The following is a 15,554-nucleotide window of genomic DNA, read 5'->3' as shown; positions in this document are numbered from 1 at the left end:
CAGGGTATCTTGCTTCTTTGAAGCTTCTCCAACGACAGAGGGCAAATCTATAGTCCTGCTTTCTCACTAATCAGCTGTGTGGACTGGTCTTTGATTAAGTTTAATAGTGAATGGGTTTTATAACTAATATGATATTCCTAAAAGCTGAACGTACTTGCTATTTCCTCTGTTCGTCCTACAACTGGAAGAAGAGAAGACCTGGAATTACTTTCTGCTGGACCAGCGGAGAAATCAAAGAGAATACCATAGATCACTTTAATAATTTATTTGCATATGATTATCGTAAAAATACTCAAAGAGAAATGTGGATTTTGTTCATTTTTTTTTTTTTTACAATTCCATACATCTTACTCTTACAGAAAGAAGTCTGCACTGACGGACATACATTTTCGTATTTTTCTTCTTTCACATAGATTTTCTTTTTTTTCCTGGTACATGGCCCCTTTAAACTGTCATTTTCCTTTTGATGTTGCCTCTCACCAGCAACCAACATCCAAACAAGGGTTCACACAAAGGCCAGAGGGTGAAATGAAGATGAACTCTGAGCGGATTGGTGCAGTACGGATGGGGATCATATAATAACTGTAGCACAGCGGCAGTGTTAATGTGAGAGATTGATGCTGACAGCTGGTCGTACTTCACAAAACAAGAGTAATTAACTGAATAATTCAAACTACGTTAACATTTTGTGGGTCAGGTTGATGTTACGGTCACATAGTTATTATCTCAATGGTGACCTTTTTCATTTGCATTGATCCGTGACACATTTGACTAAAGAATAGATCTGACACATCAACAGTCTGGTTCCATACTGTATGTGCTTTAGCCAACTCCCCTGACTACCGTTGTCAGGCCAAACATGTTAGGCATGACAATGGATGAACACAAGAGAGGAGTTGGTTGAGGCACAAAGGGACTGGAGCCCCAGGCTAAGATATCAGCAGCTAGTCCAGAATAATGGAATTGACAACTGTACTGACACGTTGAAAATGTGAGCCAGCACTGGTGACTAGAAATAGCTATTGTTCACCATTAAACCTTTCCTACGAGCAACAGCCTCCGTAAAATATTTGATTCTTGTTTAATCATTAAATTCACTGTTTAGTGTATTGAGTTTAATGTGTGAATATTATATATATATTTTTTAACAATAAGTAATAACTTAGCATCCAAAACAAGGCATAGTTGAATAAAATAAGAGTATGAAAATATGGCATATGTCTGTAGAGTAACAGTTATGCGGAACCATCGTCTCTTGTTTCCATGGTGTTCATCCACAACAGTTCCACTTTGGCATGGCATTGCACACGACGGTGTGTCCTGTACAGTCAGACAAGTCCTTCTCAGTCACCCCCTTTATCCAGAGTAGGTGAAGAGGACACACAACAACACATACAGCACCATGAAACCAAAACCTCCCAGTAACATGGAAGACCACATTTAAAAGAAAGTGGATGAAACCAGATTTTAAAAAAAAACAGCAATTGTTATAGACGTCTAAAATCAGGTTCTCTGGCAATGGGCACTGGGATACAATCTTTCAGGTGCCCACATTCATTTAGAATCCATAGAACCCATCCTTAAAGTCCCATGTGTGAACAAGCCTTTTTTGCATCACCATTGCCCTCGTTCCTTTCCAGACGTCGAAGTCCACAGTATCCATGCCCATTCCCATCCATGGTCAAAGTCAACGATAATGGCAGAGGAGGCATGGAAATCATTTTGGGAAAAGAACACATCCCAGAAAGCACATGCAGACATGCAAACACAACCTGAGGGGGAGTTTGGCTTTCTGTCAATGGACGGTTCACAAATTCAATTCAACATCAATGATGGGTTATCCACAAGCTTCTCAAGTCTATTTTCTATGGTGCCCTACTGAAGCTGTCCAACGTTGAGACTTCCTTTTCCATGTTAGTTTTGTCTAGGTAGAGTAGACGTTTTTGTCTCCTGTGGACAATGTTTTGTCTAATTACAGTAGACAATGTTTGTTTTGTCTAGGTAGGGTCATTCATTCATCCATTGGGCTCTGCAAGTAGAGTTCCTAGGTAGTTTCTAGTGGGTCCAGTTTCCCATGCTCTCTCTGGTTTGGTTGTTTGTTGGTTTGTTGGTCCAGACCCAAACCTTAGACCCTGATGGGGAGAGTCGTGCTCATCTGTTGTCGAACTATATCATTCTGACTGCTGTCTAGACTCTTCCTGTGGTGGCCAGGCAGTGTCCCCCCGATCCGCAAAAGATCCCTGTCAACAAGAGAGGCAAAGATCAGTCACAGGTGGTTCTTTCAAGAGTCCAAATTGTTAGACCAGTCTTGTTAAATTCCTGGTCTTGGAGTGGAGACCCATAGGGTGTGCAGGGTTTTGTTCCAACCCAGGGTAGCGCATTGCATTCAACTTATCAACAAATCATCAAGCCCTTGATTTGTTGAATTAGGTTTGTTGGGCTTGTTACTATTTAAAATATACATATTTTAACCGTGGTTAATTAAAGGTTAATAAAAAATACTTTATTTAAGCAGGCAAGTCAGTTAAGAACAAATTTTTGTATTTACAATAATCATCTGGTAAAAGCCTGCATACCCTGACGGCTCTCCAGGACCAGGATTTAAGAATGCTGCTGTGTTTAGGTATAGTATTACGCTGGCAACAACATTGAGGATGGGAGGCAGCACACAGCACACAGCACACGTAGTAGCACACAGTGAGAATCGATCACATATGTGTTGATACCGATCATGGAAAAGACAACCTATTTTAGAAGCCAGTTCCACCAATTACAAAATCCAATTTAACCTCTGAGCAGAATCAATTCATCATTCTGGGGTTGTAATAAAACTAGTATCTCCTTCATCAACCTTCTGAGGATGCTACATTGTCTTTTTTTGCATCCCAAACGGCACCCTATTTCCTATATAGTGCACTACCTTTGATAGGGGTCTCTCACTCTCTCTCTGTGGCTGTCACATACAGATGAGGCCATAAATCAATCATCCGCATGCCATCTGCATACAGTGATATGTAGCATAACACATGCCAGACACACTGACATACACACACAACTCCCCATTCGACCCATCAAAGCAAATGGCTTGGCCTCCCTTGGAGCATAAAAAAAAGCTAATTAGCAACCTAATTAAACACATTCCTCTCTTTTAGCTTCTCCTGAATCTGCCTTATTACACACACTCCATCACCTCAGCCCTCCGGTAGTTTGTTTCCACATCGGCAGCCCCGGCTCTGTCTCTGTCCTATCACCTACATTTAAGAGACAGCCAAGAGCACAGGGAATTAAACCTAGGTCAGTCATTATGTTTCCACACGCAATTAGGCCCACTCCTTGCAATGGGAATCGTCCGTGGGGTAATGCTGCGACAGTGAAACGCGGAAACGAAGACATAGAGCTGGCCAGCTTGTAGTCCTAAAAAAAAAAAAAAAAAAAAAAATCGGTAATGATTTTTTATTATATATATATATATATATATATATATATATATATATATATATATATATATATGGGAAGTAACCTGGTTCGTCCAGCCGTTCCTATGGAGGAAGTGAATGGGGAAAGAATGGAGTTTGGGGGAAAGGCTTAGGAGAGATCTTATACGTTTAGAGATAATATTGGTCAGTGAACATGACCTTATATGAATTATGAAGCCTTTATGTGCTTTGTGTGTTTGTTTGGACAACATAAATGCTTCAAATTTGACAAAAAGTGACGTTAGCTAATGAAGATTATCTCATAGATTTTTTTATTTCTATATATATATAAGGTCTCCTAAGCCTGTGTTTACCACGGATCTTACTTTTGACGTCTTTCCAAAGAAAACATTCATTTCCCCACAGGCTTTGACCAATGAGCCATGGTGGAGTTAGTGCCTACAAAAAGACATCATTACCATCGCTCTCTATTGAGGCTCAAGAGAGGAGCTGTTAAGTGAAGGAACATGATCATTTTGCGGTTTTTGTTTGGTAAACAGAGCTGATCCAGAGCTTTGCCACATAGCAGTTGATGCATTAAACATACACTGAGAGTACAAAGCATCAGGAACACCTTCCTAATACAGAGTTGCACCCACTTTTGTCCTCAGAACAGCCTCAATTCGTCGGAGCACAGACTCCACAAGGTGTCGGAAGCGTTCCACAGGGATGCTGGCCCAGGTTGACTCCAATGTTTCCCACAGTTGTGTCAAATTGGCTGGGTGGTGGACCATTCTTGAATCACACAGGACACTGTTGAGCTTGAAAAACCCAGCAGCATTTCAGTTCTTGACACACTCAAACCGGTGCACCTGGCACCTACTACCATACTCCGTTCAAAGGCACTTGCCTATTCACCCTCAATGGCACACACACACACACCTCAATTGTCTCAAAGCTTAGAAATCCTTCTTTAACATGTCTCTTCCCCTTCATCTACACGGATTCAAGTGGATTTAACAGGTAACATCAATAAGGGATCACCTGGATTCACCTGGTCAGTCTTTGGCATGGAAAGAGCAGGTGTTCCTAATGTTTTGTACACTCAGTGTACATTTTAAGGCCAACTAACCACGGTCGATATTGTTGATCGCACCCCAAAACGACAAAATCAAACCAACAATAAAGATTGTATAATCTCTTAGGTTTCTGATCTCTCCTGCACACTCGTATATACTTATTTTTGAAACTGTTGCCTTGTTACTTTGTCTTAACACCGGTCTTGTTGTGCAAATCAAAAATACCGCTTTCCAGTCCCCTCCACTCACCCTGAGTATGTGCTGGTGACCACCTTGAGGGTGGCGGCGTTGCGGAGAAGCTTGTCCAGGGTGCTGACGATTTGGCAGAACTTGGGCCTCAGGTTCCTCTCCTTCACCCAGCACTCCAGCATGAGCTGGTGCAGCACCATGGGGCAGTCCATGGGAGGGGGCAAGCGGTAGTCCTGCTCCACAGCAGTCATCACCTACAGAAAGTAAAAGGGTTAATATGATATACAGTACGGTACAATGCAACACAATATATCTTGCGATGCAATGCAATATGATACGATATGTCACAACAAAATACAATACAATTTCGATACGATACTCTACGGCACAATATGACACTCTACAACGCGATAGAATATGTTGTGATATAATACAATATTCCGCCCCCCAAAAAAAAAAAATCTGGCAATTCAAAAGGAGAATGTTACATTACAATTCACGGTGGAATAAAATAAAGCTGTTCCCTTTACTCATTTTCATACCTTCACTTTACGTATGCATTTTTAACTGCTTGCTACAAAGCAGTTGTGTTTTTTGATCATGATAATGAATCTCTCTACTGCACTCCACAACTTTCCTTGTTTTCTCATTGATTTGGTACGACATGTTTCTATTCTCTGTACAGGGAAGCTATTCATATCCATATGCTGTCTGTATGTATTTGAATTACATCTTCCTGCAATGGAAATGTGCCTCCGGGGATCATACAAAATCTCTCCTATACTATTCCCACTTTTCTGTGCTGCTCTACTGAAACTAGCTGCAGTAGTAATACAACACGTTGGGATGCCACGTTTGGATGAGCATCATTGTTCTCTATTTATTAATAAGGTAGAAGCCCAGTGAGATGGTAAGATGTGTTGCGGGGATAGAGTGTGTGTGTGTGTGTGTTTGCTACTCTGCCGTAGTAAATATCCGTGGGGTGAAGATGCAGGTGTAGATAGGGGTGGCAGGAGGCAATAAAGTAAAAAGAAGAAAAAGAAAAAAAACGCCAACCCAGGCACACAGCCGCACTGACCACCTGCACAGTGAAGATAAAAACACACTTAAGCATAACTGTCAAGCTCAAGCTAAAAGTAGAGGCTGCAATGTCACTGCAATGTAAACGAGCACTCCTGAAATTAAACAGTGCTTAATACATTACCAATACTTCATTTTAGGTCATTTATTAAAAGTGACTAAAATAAGATTTGTTGCTAACTCCGGTTCTTTAACATTGACTTTCACCCTGAAAATAGTTGATTCGTGTGCACTGTCCCTATCAAATCAATACCATGAATACATAATGGAATACATACATAAGTAGCAGGCGAGTGTTGTGGAAGACTCTATCTAAAGAGTAGGCAGAGAGTATAACCCCAAAATATTAAAACGAAACATGCAACAACTTCAAAGACTTTGCTGAGTTATTGTTCAAATGAGGAAATCAGTTAATTGAAATCAACGAATTGACCCTAAACTATGGATGGGTGGCCCACTAGGCGGGTTCGTACCGCAACCATGGAGCACTCTGTTCACAACGTTGACATTGGCAAACCGCTTGACAACACAACGCCATACACGTGGGTCTGCGGTTGTGAGGCCAGTTGGACGTACTGCCAAATTCTCTAAAACGACGCTTATGGTAGGAGAATTAAACAATCAATTGTCTGGCAACAGCTCTGGTGGACATTCCTGCAGTCAGCATGCCAATTGCAAACTCCCTCAAAACTTGTTGTGTGACAAAACTGCACATTTTTTAGTGGACTTTTATTGCCCCCCCAGCACAAGGTGCACCTGTGATAAATCATGCTGTTTAATCAGCTTCTTGATATGCCACACCTGTCAGGTGGATGGATTATATTGGCAAAGGAGAAATGCTCACTATCAGGGATTTAAACAAATTTGTGCACAACATTTGAGACATAAGCCTTTTCTAAGTATGGAACATTTCTGGGATCTTTCATTTCATTTCAGCTCATGAAACATGGGACCAACACTTTACATGTTGCGTTTATATTTTTGTCCAGTGCGTATAACTAACTCACATCCTGGTTGCTCATGTCCCAGTAGGGCCTTTCTCCGTAGGATACCACCTCCCACATGACGATTCCGTAGCTCCACGCGTCACTGGCCGAGGTGAACTTCCTGAAGGCGATGGCCTCGGGGGCGGTCCAGCGAATGGGAATCTTACCTCCCTGCAGAGACACAGGGAGAGGCAGGGTTGCTACATTGGAGCATGCTTTGCGATGGAGTAAAGACAGTCAGAGAAGCACCCACACACAGGCAGAGACGCACCCACACACAGGCAGACATGCACCCACACACAGGCAGACATGCACCCACACACAAGCAGACACGCACCCACACACAAGCAGACATGCACCCACACACAAGCAGACATGCACCCACACACAGGCAGACATGCACCCACACACAGGCAGAGACGCACCCACACACAGGCAGAGACGCACCCAGACATGCACCCACACACAACAGACATGCACCCACACACAGGCAGAGACGCACCCACACACAGGCAGACATGCACCCACACCACACAGGCAGACATGCACCCACACACAAGCAGACATGCACCCACACACAAGCAGACATGCACCCACACACAAGCAGACATGCACCCACAAACAAGCAGACATGCACCCACAAACAGGCAGACATGCACCCACACACAGGCAGACATGCACAGGCAGACATGCCACACACAAGCAGACATGCACCCACACACAAGCAGACATGCACCCACACAGGCAGACACACACTGATAACCATACTCTCATATACAGACTGCAGAAAGACAAAAAGACCACACATGGTGAGCACACACACGTACACACAAAATTCAAACAAACAAAGATAAACAAACAAACAAGCAATCACACAGACAAACATAGACATACCATATAAACACAGATCAAGCCAACAAGCAGATCCTCCCACAACTCACACTCTCCCTCCCACACCACTCACCAGAGAGCTGGTGTAGGTAGGATCGACTGATGAGTCGTCCAGGAAACGGGACAGACCGAAGTCGGACACCTTACACACCAGGTTGCTGTTGACCAGGATGTTGCGGGCGGCAAGGTCCCGGTGGACATAGTTCATGTCCGAGAGGTACTTCATGCCCGACGCGATGCCACGCAGCATGCCCACCAGCTGGGTCACCGTGAAGCGCCCATCATTCAGCTGTGAGGTATGGGTGGGGAATGGGGGTGAGTGAGGTAGTGAAATAGAGGAGTAATGCAGACAGGAAGGAGGGTAGATAGAGGGGAATGGGGGTGAGTGAGGTAGTGAAATAGAGGAGTAATGCAGACAGGAAGGAGGGTAGATAGAGGGGAATGGGGGTGAGTGAGGTAGTGAAATAGGGGAGTAATGCAGACAGGGAGGAGGGTAGATAGAGGGGAATGGGGGTGAGTGAGGTAGTGAAATAGGGGAGTAATGCAGACAGGGAGGAGGGTAGATAGAGGGGAATGGGGGTGAGTGAGGTAGTGAAATAGGGGAGTAATGCAGACAGGGAGGAGGGTAGATAGAGGGGAATGGGGGTGAGTGAGGTAGTGAAATAGGGGAGTAATGCAGACAGGGAGGAGGGTAGATAGAGGGGAATGGGGGTGAGTGAGGTAGTGAAATAGGGGAGTAATGCAGACAGGGAGGAGGGTAGATAGAGGGGAATGGGGGTGAGTGAGGTAGTGAAATAGGGGAGTAATGCAGACAGGGAGGAGGGTAGATAGAGGGGAATGGGGGTGAGTGAGGTAGTGAAATAGAGGAGTAATGCAGACAGGGAGAAGGGTAGATAGAGGGGAATGGGGGTGAGTGAGGTAGTGAAATAGAGGAGTAATGCAGACAGGGAGGAGGGTAGATAGAGGGGAATGGGGGTGAGTGAGGTAGTGAAATAGAGGAGTAATGCAGACAGGGAGGAGGGTAGATAGAGGGGAATGGGGGTGAGTGAGGTAGTGAAATAGAGGAGTAATGCAGACAGGGGGAGGGTAGATAGAGGGGAATGGGGGTGAGTGAGGTAGTGAAATAGAGGGTAATGCAGACAGGGGGAGGGTAGATAGAGGGGAATGGGAAAGGGAGAAAAAGACAGAAGGAAGAAGAAGGAAAGAGAGACAGAAGGGAGAGGAGAGAGAAGGGGGAGATGGGTGAGGAAAAAGTAAGAGGAGGGAGAGAGAGAGAAGGGGGGATGGGTGAGAAAAAAAGTAAGAGGGAGAAAGAGAAGGGGGAGATGGGTGAGAAAAAAAGTAAGAGGGAGAAAGAGAAGGGGGAGATGGGTGAGGAAAAGGTAAGAGGGGAGGGAGAGAGAGAGGGAATCGGTAGATGAAGTCAGTCAGTCAGTCCCTAAGCTTACATAAACATAATCATGACATATGCCATAACCATCCATGACTGGTTCTTTCAGTCTGCAACAGACACACATTTAAAGCTGTCTGACCCCATCTAATAAGATTAATAATTTAAATGAATATTTAATAACTAAATTCCATGTGCTGTGCTGTGTGTATGTGTGTTTCTGTTTGTAACTACAGATGAAACAGCGTGAAAGTGAATAGGAATGTCCGCTGTCAACTAGTTACAGTTAGAATTCAATTGTCCTTTCACAGAACGACAAGGAGGTTCAACCTTTTTCTGCATGATCCAGTCTTGACTGAAAGGAAATGAGCGTTACATTGATGGTGCCATGCTAACTATGCTTACCCTCACTACAGCTCCACAGAATTAGAATAACTAGAATGGAAAATCATGGCTCCATGACTTGAATGGCCATTTTTGTTCTAGAAATTATATTTCTATTACCAGCTCCAATACATAATCAGTCCCATTTCTCATTAGTATTGTTCATGCATGAGAGCACCAGCCGTTCCGGACGACTGCGTGATAACTCTCTTGGTAGCCGATGTGAGCATGACTTTTAAACAGGTCAACATTCCCAAAACCGCGGGTCCAGACAGATTACCAGGACGTGTACTCATAGCATGCGTGACCAACTGGCAAGTGTCTTCACTGAGATTTTCAACTTCTCCCTGACAGAGTCTGTAATACCTATATATTTCAAGCAGAACACCATAGTCCCTTTGCCCAAGGAAGCAAAGGTAACCTGCTTAAATGATTACTGCCCTGTAGCACTCATGTCGGTAGCCATGAAGTGCTTTGAAAGGCGAGTCATGGTTCACATCAACAGCATCATCCTGAATACCCTAGACCCACTCCAATTCGCATACCGCCCCAACAGATCCACAGATGAGCAATCTCAGTCGCACTCCACAATGCCCTTTCCCACCTGGACAAAAGGAACACCGATGTGAGAATGCTGTTCATTGCCTACAGCTCAGCGTTCAACACGATAGTGCCCACAAAGCTCATCACTAAGCTAAGGACCCTGGGACTAAACACCTCCCTCTGCAACTGGATCCTGGACTTCCTGACGGGCCGCCACCAGGAGGTAAGGGTAGGCAACAACACATCTGCCATGCTGATCCTCAACACACGACTGTGTGGCCAAACACGACTCCAACACCATCATTAGTGGTAGGCCTGATTACCGACAACAATGAGACAGCCTATAGTCGCAGGGAGTCAGAGACCTGGCTATGTGGTGCCAGGACAACAGCCTCTGCCTCAATGTGAGCAAGACAAAGGAGCTGATCGTGGACTACAGGAAAAGATCCTCAAAAATTCTACAACTGCACCATCGAGAGCATCCTGATTGGTTGCATCACCGCCTGGTATGGAAACTGCTCGGCATCTGACTGTAAATCGCTACAGAAGGTAGTGCGTACGGCCCAGTACATCACTGGGGCGAAGCTTCCTGCCATCCAGGACCTATATACTAAGCAGTGTCCGAGGAAAGCCTCAAAAATTGTCAGACTCCAGTGACACAAGTTATAGACTGTTCTCTCTGCTACCGCACGGCAAGCGGTACCAGTGCGCCAAGTGTAGGACCAAAAGGCTCCTTAACAGCTTCTACCCCCAAGCCATTAGACTGCTGAACAATTAATCAAATGGCCACCAAGACTATTTACATTGACCCCAGCCATTTGTTTTTACACTGCTGCCACTAGTTGTTTATTATCTTTGCATAGTCGCTTTACCCCTACCTCAATCTACAAACTACCTCGACTAACCTGTACCCCCTCACATTAACTCGGTACTGGTACGCCTGTATATAGCCTTGTTATTGTTATTGTATTGTGTTACTTTTTACTTTAGTTTATTTGGTCAATATTTTCCTAATAGTACATTACTCATCTCATATGTATATATACTGTATTCTACAACATTTACTGCATCTTGCCTATGCCGCACGGCCATCGCTCATTTAAATATTTATATGTACATATTCTTATTCATCCCTTCACATTTGTGTGTATTTGTGTGTATAAAGTAGCTGTTGTGAATTTGTTAAGATTACTTGTTAGATATTACTGCATTGTCGGAACGAGAAGCACAAGCATTTCGCTACACTCGCATTAACATCTGCTAACCATGTGTATGTGACCAATAAAATTTGATTTGATTTGGAACTCTTTCTTAAACTGCATTGTTGGATAAGTAAGCATTTGTGACAAATAAAGTTTGATTTAATTTGATGCCATACTTCCAAGTCTCACGAGGGAGTCTGGAAATCGAGATTTGTTTCTCAACAACTCAGGAGGGAAACATTCCAAACATGCCAAATATGTAAACATTCTGTTTTGTACTCTATACTCAAATTTAGTTTGACAGGAAAACAAGTTTGGATGGATATGTAAACAAAATGCTTCATAACAGGCATAGATGGTTAGGTCTGTTAGGGGGCTTGTATTACTATTCTCGTGGGTACCGAAAATCCCCAAAAGCCCACAAAAAGATAGTAAAACAAGTCAAATTATTCCTCAGGGAGACATTTCCCAGGTTCCCACAAGGACAAAGGCTATTTTAGGATTAGAGTTTAGGTTTAGGGTTACAATTAGGGTTAGGTTTAGGGGTTAGGGTTATGGTTTAGGGCTTAGGTGTAGTGGTTAGATTAGGGTTAGGGGTTAGGTTTAGGGTTAAAGGTTAGGGAAAACATGATTTTGAATGGAAATGCATTTTAGGTCCCCACAAGGATAGTAAAACATATGCTGTGTGTGTGTGTGTGTTTTTGTCCTTACGTGCAAACATGTTTGTTCTTGTTATGCACGTGTTGTGTGTGTGTGTGTTGTTCTGCCTACATCCCATAGTCAGGCACAATAGTTTGGCGGGCCATCACTAGATCACGGCAGAGTGTATCCATGATTCACACACACACACACACACACATACACACACATACACATACACGGTTGGATGGACATCTGACTGAGAGGAGGGCGTGAGAAGGAGTGAGAAGCTGCTCTTCAGTCACAAGATGAGATAAGACAAGGAGGGCTATGGAGATTGCACTGTGGTGCATGGTCTTAAGTTTCCTCATCGTCCTCTGAGAGAGATCATTTGTGAATGACTACGTTAACCTTGTCTCTAACCTCTAGGGTCTTTCCTGGTTAAAGGTTAAATCTGGGTTGTTGTTTTTTTGATTCGTAGGCAGGATCTTGGTTTACTCTTAAAGGAAAGGAGCTACACTTTATGTAAGCTATAGTACGATGACTTAAGAATGGACAGTGTGTCATTCCTAAGAGCTCATCAAGGATAACGGCTAATAAGAGCCAGCAGCATACCACCCTGCATTCCACTGCTGGCTTGCCTCTGAAGCTAAGCATGGTTGGTCCTGGTTGGAAGTGGTGTTGGGGTGGGGGCCAGTAGGAGGCACTCTTTCTTTCCTCTGGTCTAAAAAAAAGACCCCAATGCCCCAGAGCAGTGATTGGGGACATTGCCCTGTGTAGGGTGCCATCTTTCGGGTGGGACGTTAAACGAGTGTCCTGACTCTCTGTGGTCACTAAACGATCCCATGGCACTTATCGTAAGAGTAAGGGTGTTAACCCCGGTGTCCTGGCTAAATTCCCAATCTGGCCCTCATACCATCACAGCCACCAAATCGTCCCCAGCTTCCAATTGGCTCATTGCGCTCCCCTTTAACCTCTTGCTCCAACTTGAGACGCAGACGTCCCAACTAGAGCTCTGGAAATGCAAATGCGCTACGCTAAACGCTAATAGTATTAGTTAAAACGCAAACGTTCATTAAAATACACATGCTTGGTATTGAATTAAAGCTACACTCGTTGTGAATCCAGGCACCAAGTCAGATTTTTAAAATGCTTTTCGGCGAAAGCATGAGAAGCTATTATCTGATAGCATGTAACACCCCAAAAGACCCGTAGGGGATGTAAACAAAAGAATTAGCATAGTCGGCGCTACACAAACCGCACAATAAAATATAAAACATTCATTACCTTTGACCATCTTCTTTGTTGGCACTCCTTGATGTCCCATAATCAATACTGGGTCTTTTTTTAAATTAAATCTATATATATAGCCTAGATATCGATCTATGAAGACTGTGTGATAAACGGAAAAAAATTGCGTTTCATAACGTAACGTCATTTTTTAAAAGTTAAAAAGTCGACGATAAACTTTCACAAAACACTTCAAAATACTTTTCTAATGCAACTTTAGGTATTAGTACACGTTAATAAGCGATAAAAATCATCAGGAGGCGATGTAAATTCGATAGCTGGTCGTCTGGAAAAATGTCCGGAAAAACACCGGGCCAATACATCAAGTTGGTGGTCGGAGGGAATCGGTTCCCTTTGGTCGGTTCTACCAAGAATCAAATCTGAATCAAATGAGAAGACTCTATACATCCTGTGGAAGCTGTAGGTACTGCAACCTCGGCCTCATTTAATACGGTTCACCTTTAACAATGGGTTGAAGTGGCGCATGGATATTTTTTTCCATTTCCAGTGATCAGATTTTCCTGCGCTTTTCGATGAAACAGACGTTCTGTTATAGTCACAGCCGTGATTTAACCAGTTTTAGAAACGTTAGAGTGTTTTCTATACACACATACTAATCATATGCATATACTATATTCCTGGCATGAGTAGCAGGACGCCAAAATGTTGCGCGATTTTTAACAGAATGTTCGAAAAAGTAGGGGGTAGGCTTAAGAGGTTTTAACTAATCCCCAGGTCGTTGTTGTAAATGAGAACATCGTCTCAGTCAACTTACAGTGGGGCAAACAAGTATTTAGTCAGCCACCAATTGTGCAAGTTCTCCCACTTAAAAAGATGAGAGAGGCCTGTAATTTTCATCATAGGTACACTTCAACTATGACAGACAAAATGAGAAAAAAAATCCAGAAAATCACACTGTAGGATTTTTAATTAATTTATTTGCAAATTATGGTGGAAAATAAGTATTTGGTCACCTACAAACAAGCAAGATTTCTGGCTCTCACAGACCTCTAACTTCTTCTTTAAGTTCTCGTTACCTGTATTAATGGCACCTATTTGAACTTGTTATCAGTATAAAAGACACCTGTCCATAACCTCAAACAGTCACACTCCAAACTCCACTATGGGCAAGACCAAAGAGCTGTCAAAGGACACCAGAAACAAAATTGTAGACCTGCACCAGCCTGGTAAGACTGAATCTGCAATAGGTAAGCAGCTTGGTTTGAATAAATCAACTGTGGGAGCAATTATTAGGAAATGGAAGACATACAAGAGCACTGATAATCTCCCTCGATCTGGGACTCCACACAATATCTCACCCCGTGGGGTCAAAATGATCACAAGAACGGTGAGCAAAAATCCCAGAACCACATGGGGGGATGTAGTGAATGACCTGCAGAGAGCTGGGACCAAAGTAACAAAGCCTACCATCAGTAACACACTACGCCGCCAGGGACTCAAATCCTGCAGTGCCAGACGTGTCCCCCTGCTTAAGCCAGTACATGTCCAGGCCCGTCTGAAGTTTGCTAGAGAGCATTTGGATGATCCAGAAGAAGATTGGAAGAATGTCATATGGTCAGATGAAACCAAAATATAACTTTTTGGTAAAAACTCAACTCGTCGTGTTTGGAGGACAAAGAATGCTGAGTTGCATCCAAAGAACACCATACCTACTGTGAAGCATGGGGGTGGAAACATCATGCTTTGGGGCTGTTTTTCTACAAAAGGGACCAGGATGACTGATCCATGTAAAGGAAAGAATGAATGGGGCCATGTATCGTGAGATTTTGAGTGAAAACCTCCTTCCATCAGCAAGGGCATTGAAGATGAAACGTGGCTGGGTCTTTCAGCATGACAATGATCCCGAACACACCACCCGGGCAACGAAGGAGTGGCTCCGTAAGAAGCATTTCAAGGTCCTGGAGTGGCCTAGCCAGTCTCCAGATCTCAACCACATAGAAAATATTTGGAGGCAGTTGAAAGTCCGTGTTGCCCAGCAACAACCCCAAAACATCACTGCTCTAGAGGAGATCTGTATGGAGGAATGGGCCAAAATACCAGCAACAGTGTGAGAAAACCTTGTGAAGACTTACAGAAAACGTTTGACCTCTGTCATTGCCAACAAAGGGTATATAACAAAGTATTGAGATAAACTTTTGTTATTGACCAAATACTTATTTTCCACCATAATTTGCAAATATATTCATTAAAAATCCTACAATGTGATTTTCTGGATTTTTTCTCTCTCATTTTGTCTGTCATAGTTGAAGTGTACCTATGATGAAAATTACAGGCCTCTCTCATCTTTTTAAGTGGGAGAACTTGCACAATTGGTGGCTGACTAAATACTTTTTTGCCCCCACTGTACCTGGTAATAGATGGGTTAAATAAAAACAAACTCAAAACGAGCTCTAACTGAGTCAGAGAGCATTGCCGTGTGTGTACACCGCCCACTGTCATTACAG

The 15,554-nt window shown here is 43.4% G+C and overlaps 1 protein-coding gene across 1 annotated transcript in view; it reads right to left on the bottom strand.

The window, feature by feature from the left end:
* Positions 1–256: 256 nt before the first annotated feature.
* ephb3a (eph receptor B3a) overlaps positions 257–15,554 on the bottom strand; it is a 48,360-nt gene continuing 33,062 nt past the window's right edge. Inside the window, exons 12-15 of the mRNA XM_042328575.1 lie at positions 7,715–7,930; positions 6,772–6,921; positions 4,745–4,938; positions 257–2,240 (exon numbers count right to left, since the gene is read on the bottom strand). Coding sequence (XP_042184509.1) covers positions 2,126–2,240; positions 4,745–4,938; positions 6,772–6,921; positions 7,715–7,930 — 675 coding nt within the window. The 3' untranslated portion in view covers positions 257–2,125. The remainder of the gene's footprint in view (positions 2,241–4,744; positions 4,939–6,771; positions 6,922–7,714; positions 7,931–15,554) is intronic.

Source organism: Oncorhynchus tshawytscha, linkage group LG10 (genome assembly GCF_018296145.1).
Source record: "Oncorhynchus tshawytscha isolate Ot180627B linkage group LG10, Otsh_v2.0, whole genome shotgun sequence".
Classification (NCBI taxonomy): domain Eukaryota; kingdom Metazoa; phylum Chordata; class Actinopteri; order Salmoniformes; family Salmonidae; genus Oncorhynchus; species Oncorhynchus tshawytscha.
This window is presented reverse-complemented; position numbering and strand designations above follow the sequence as displayed.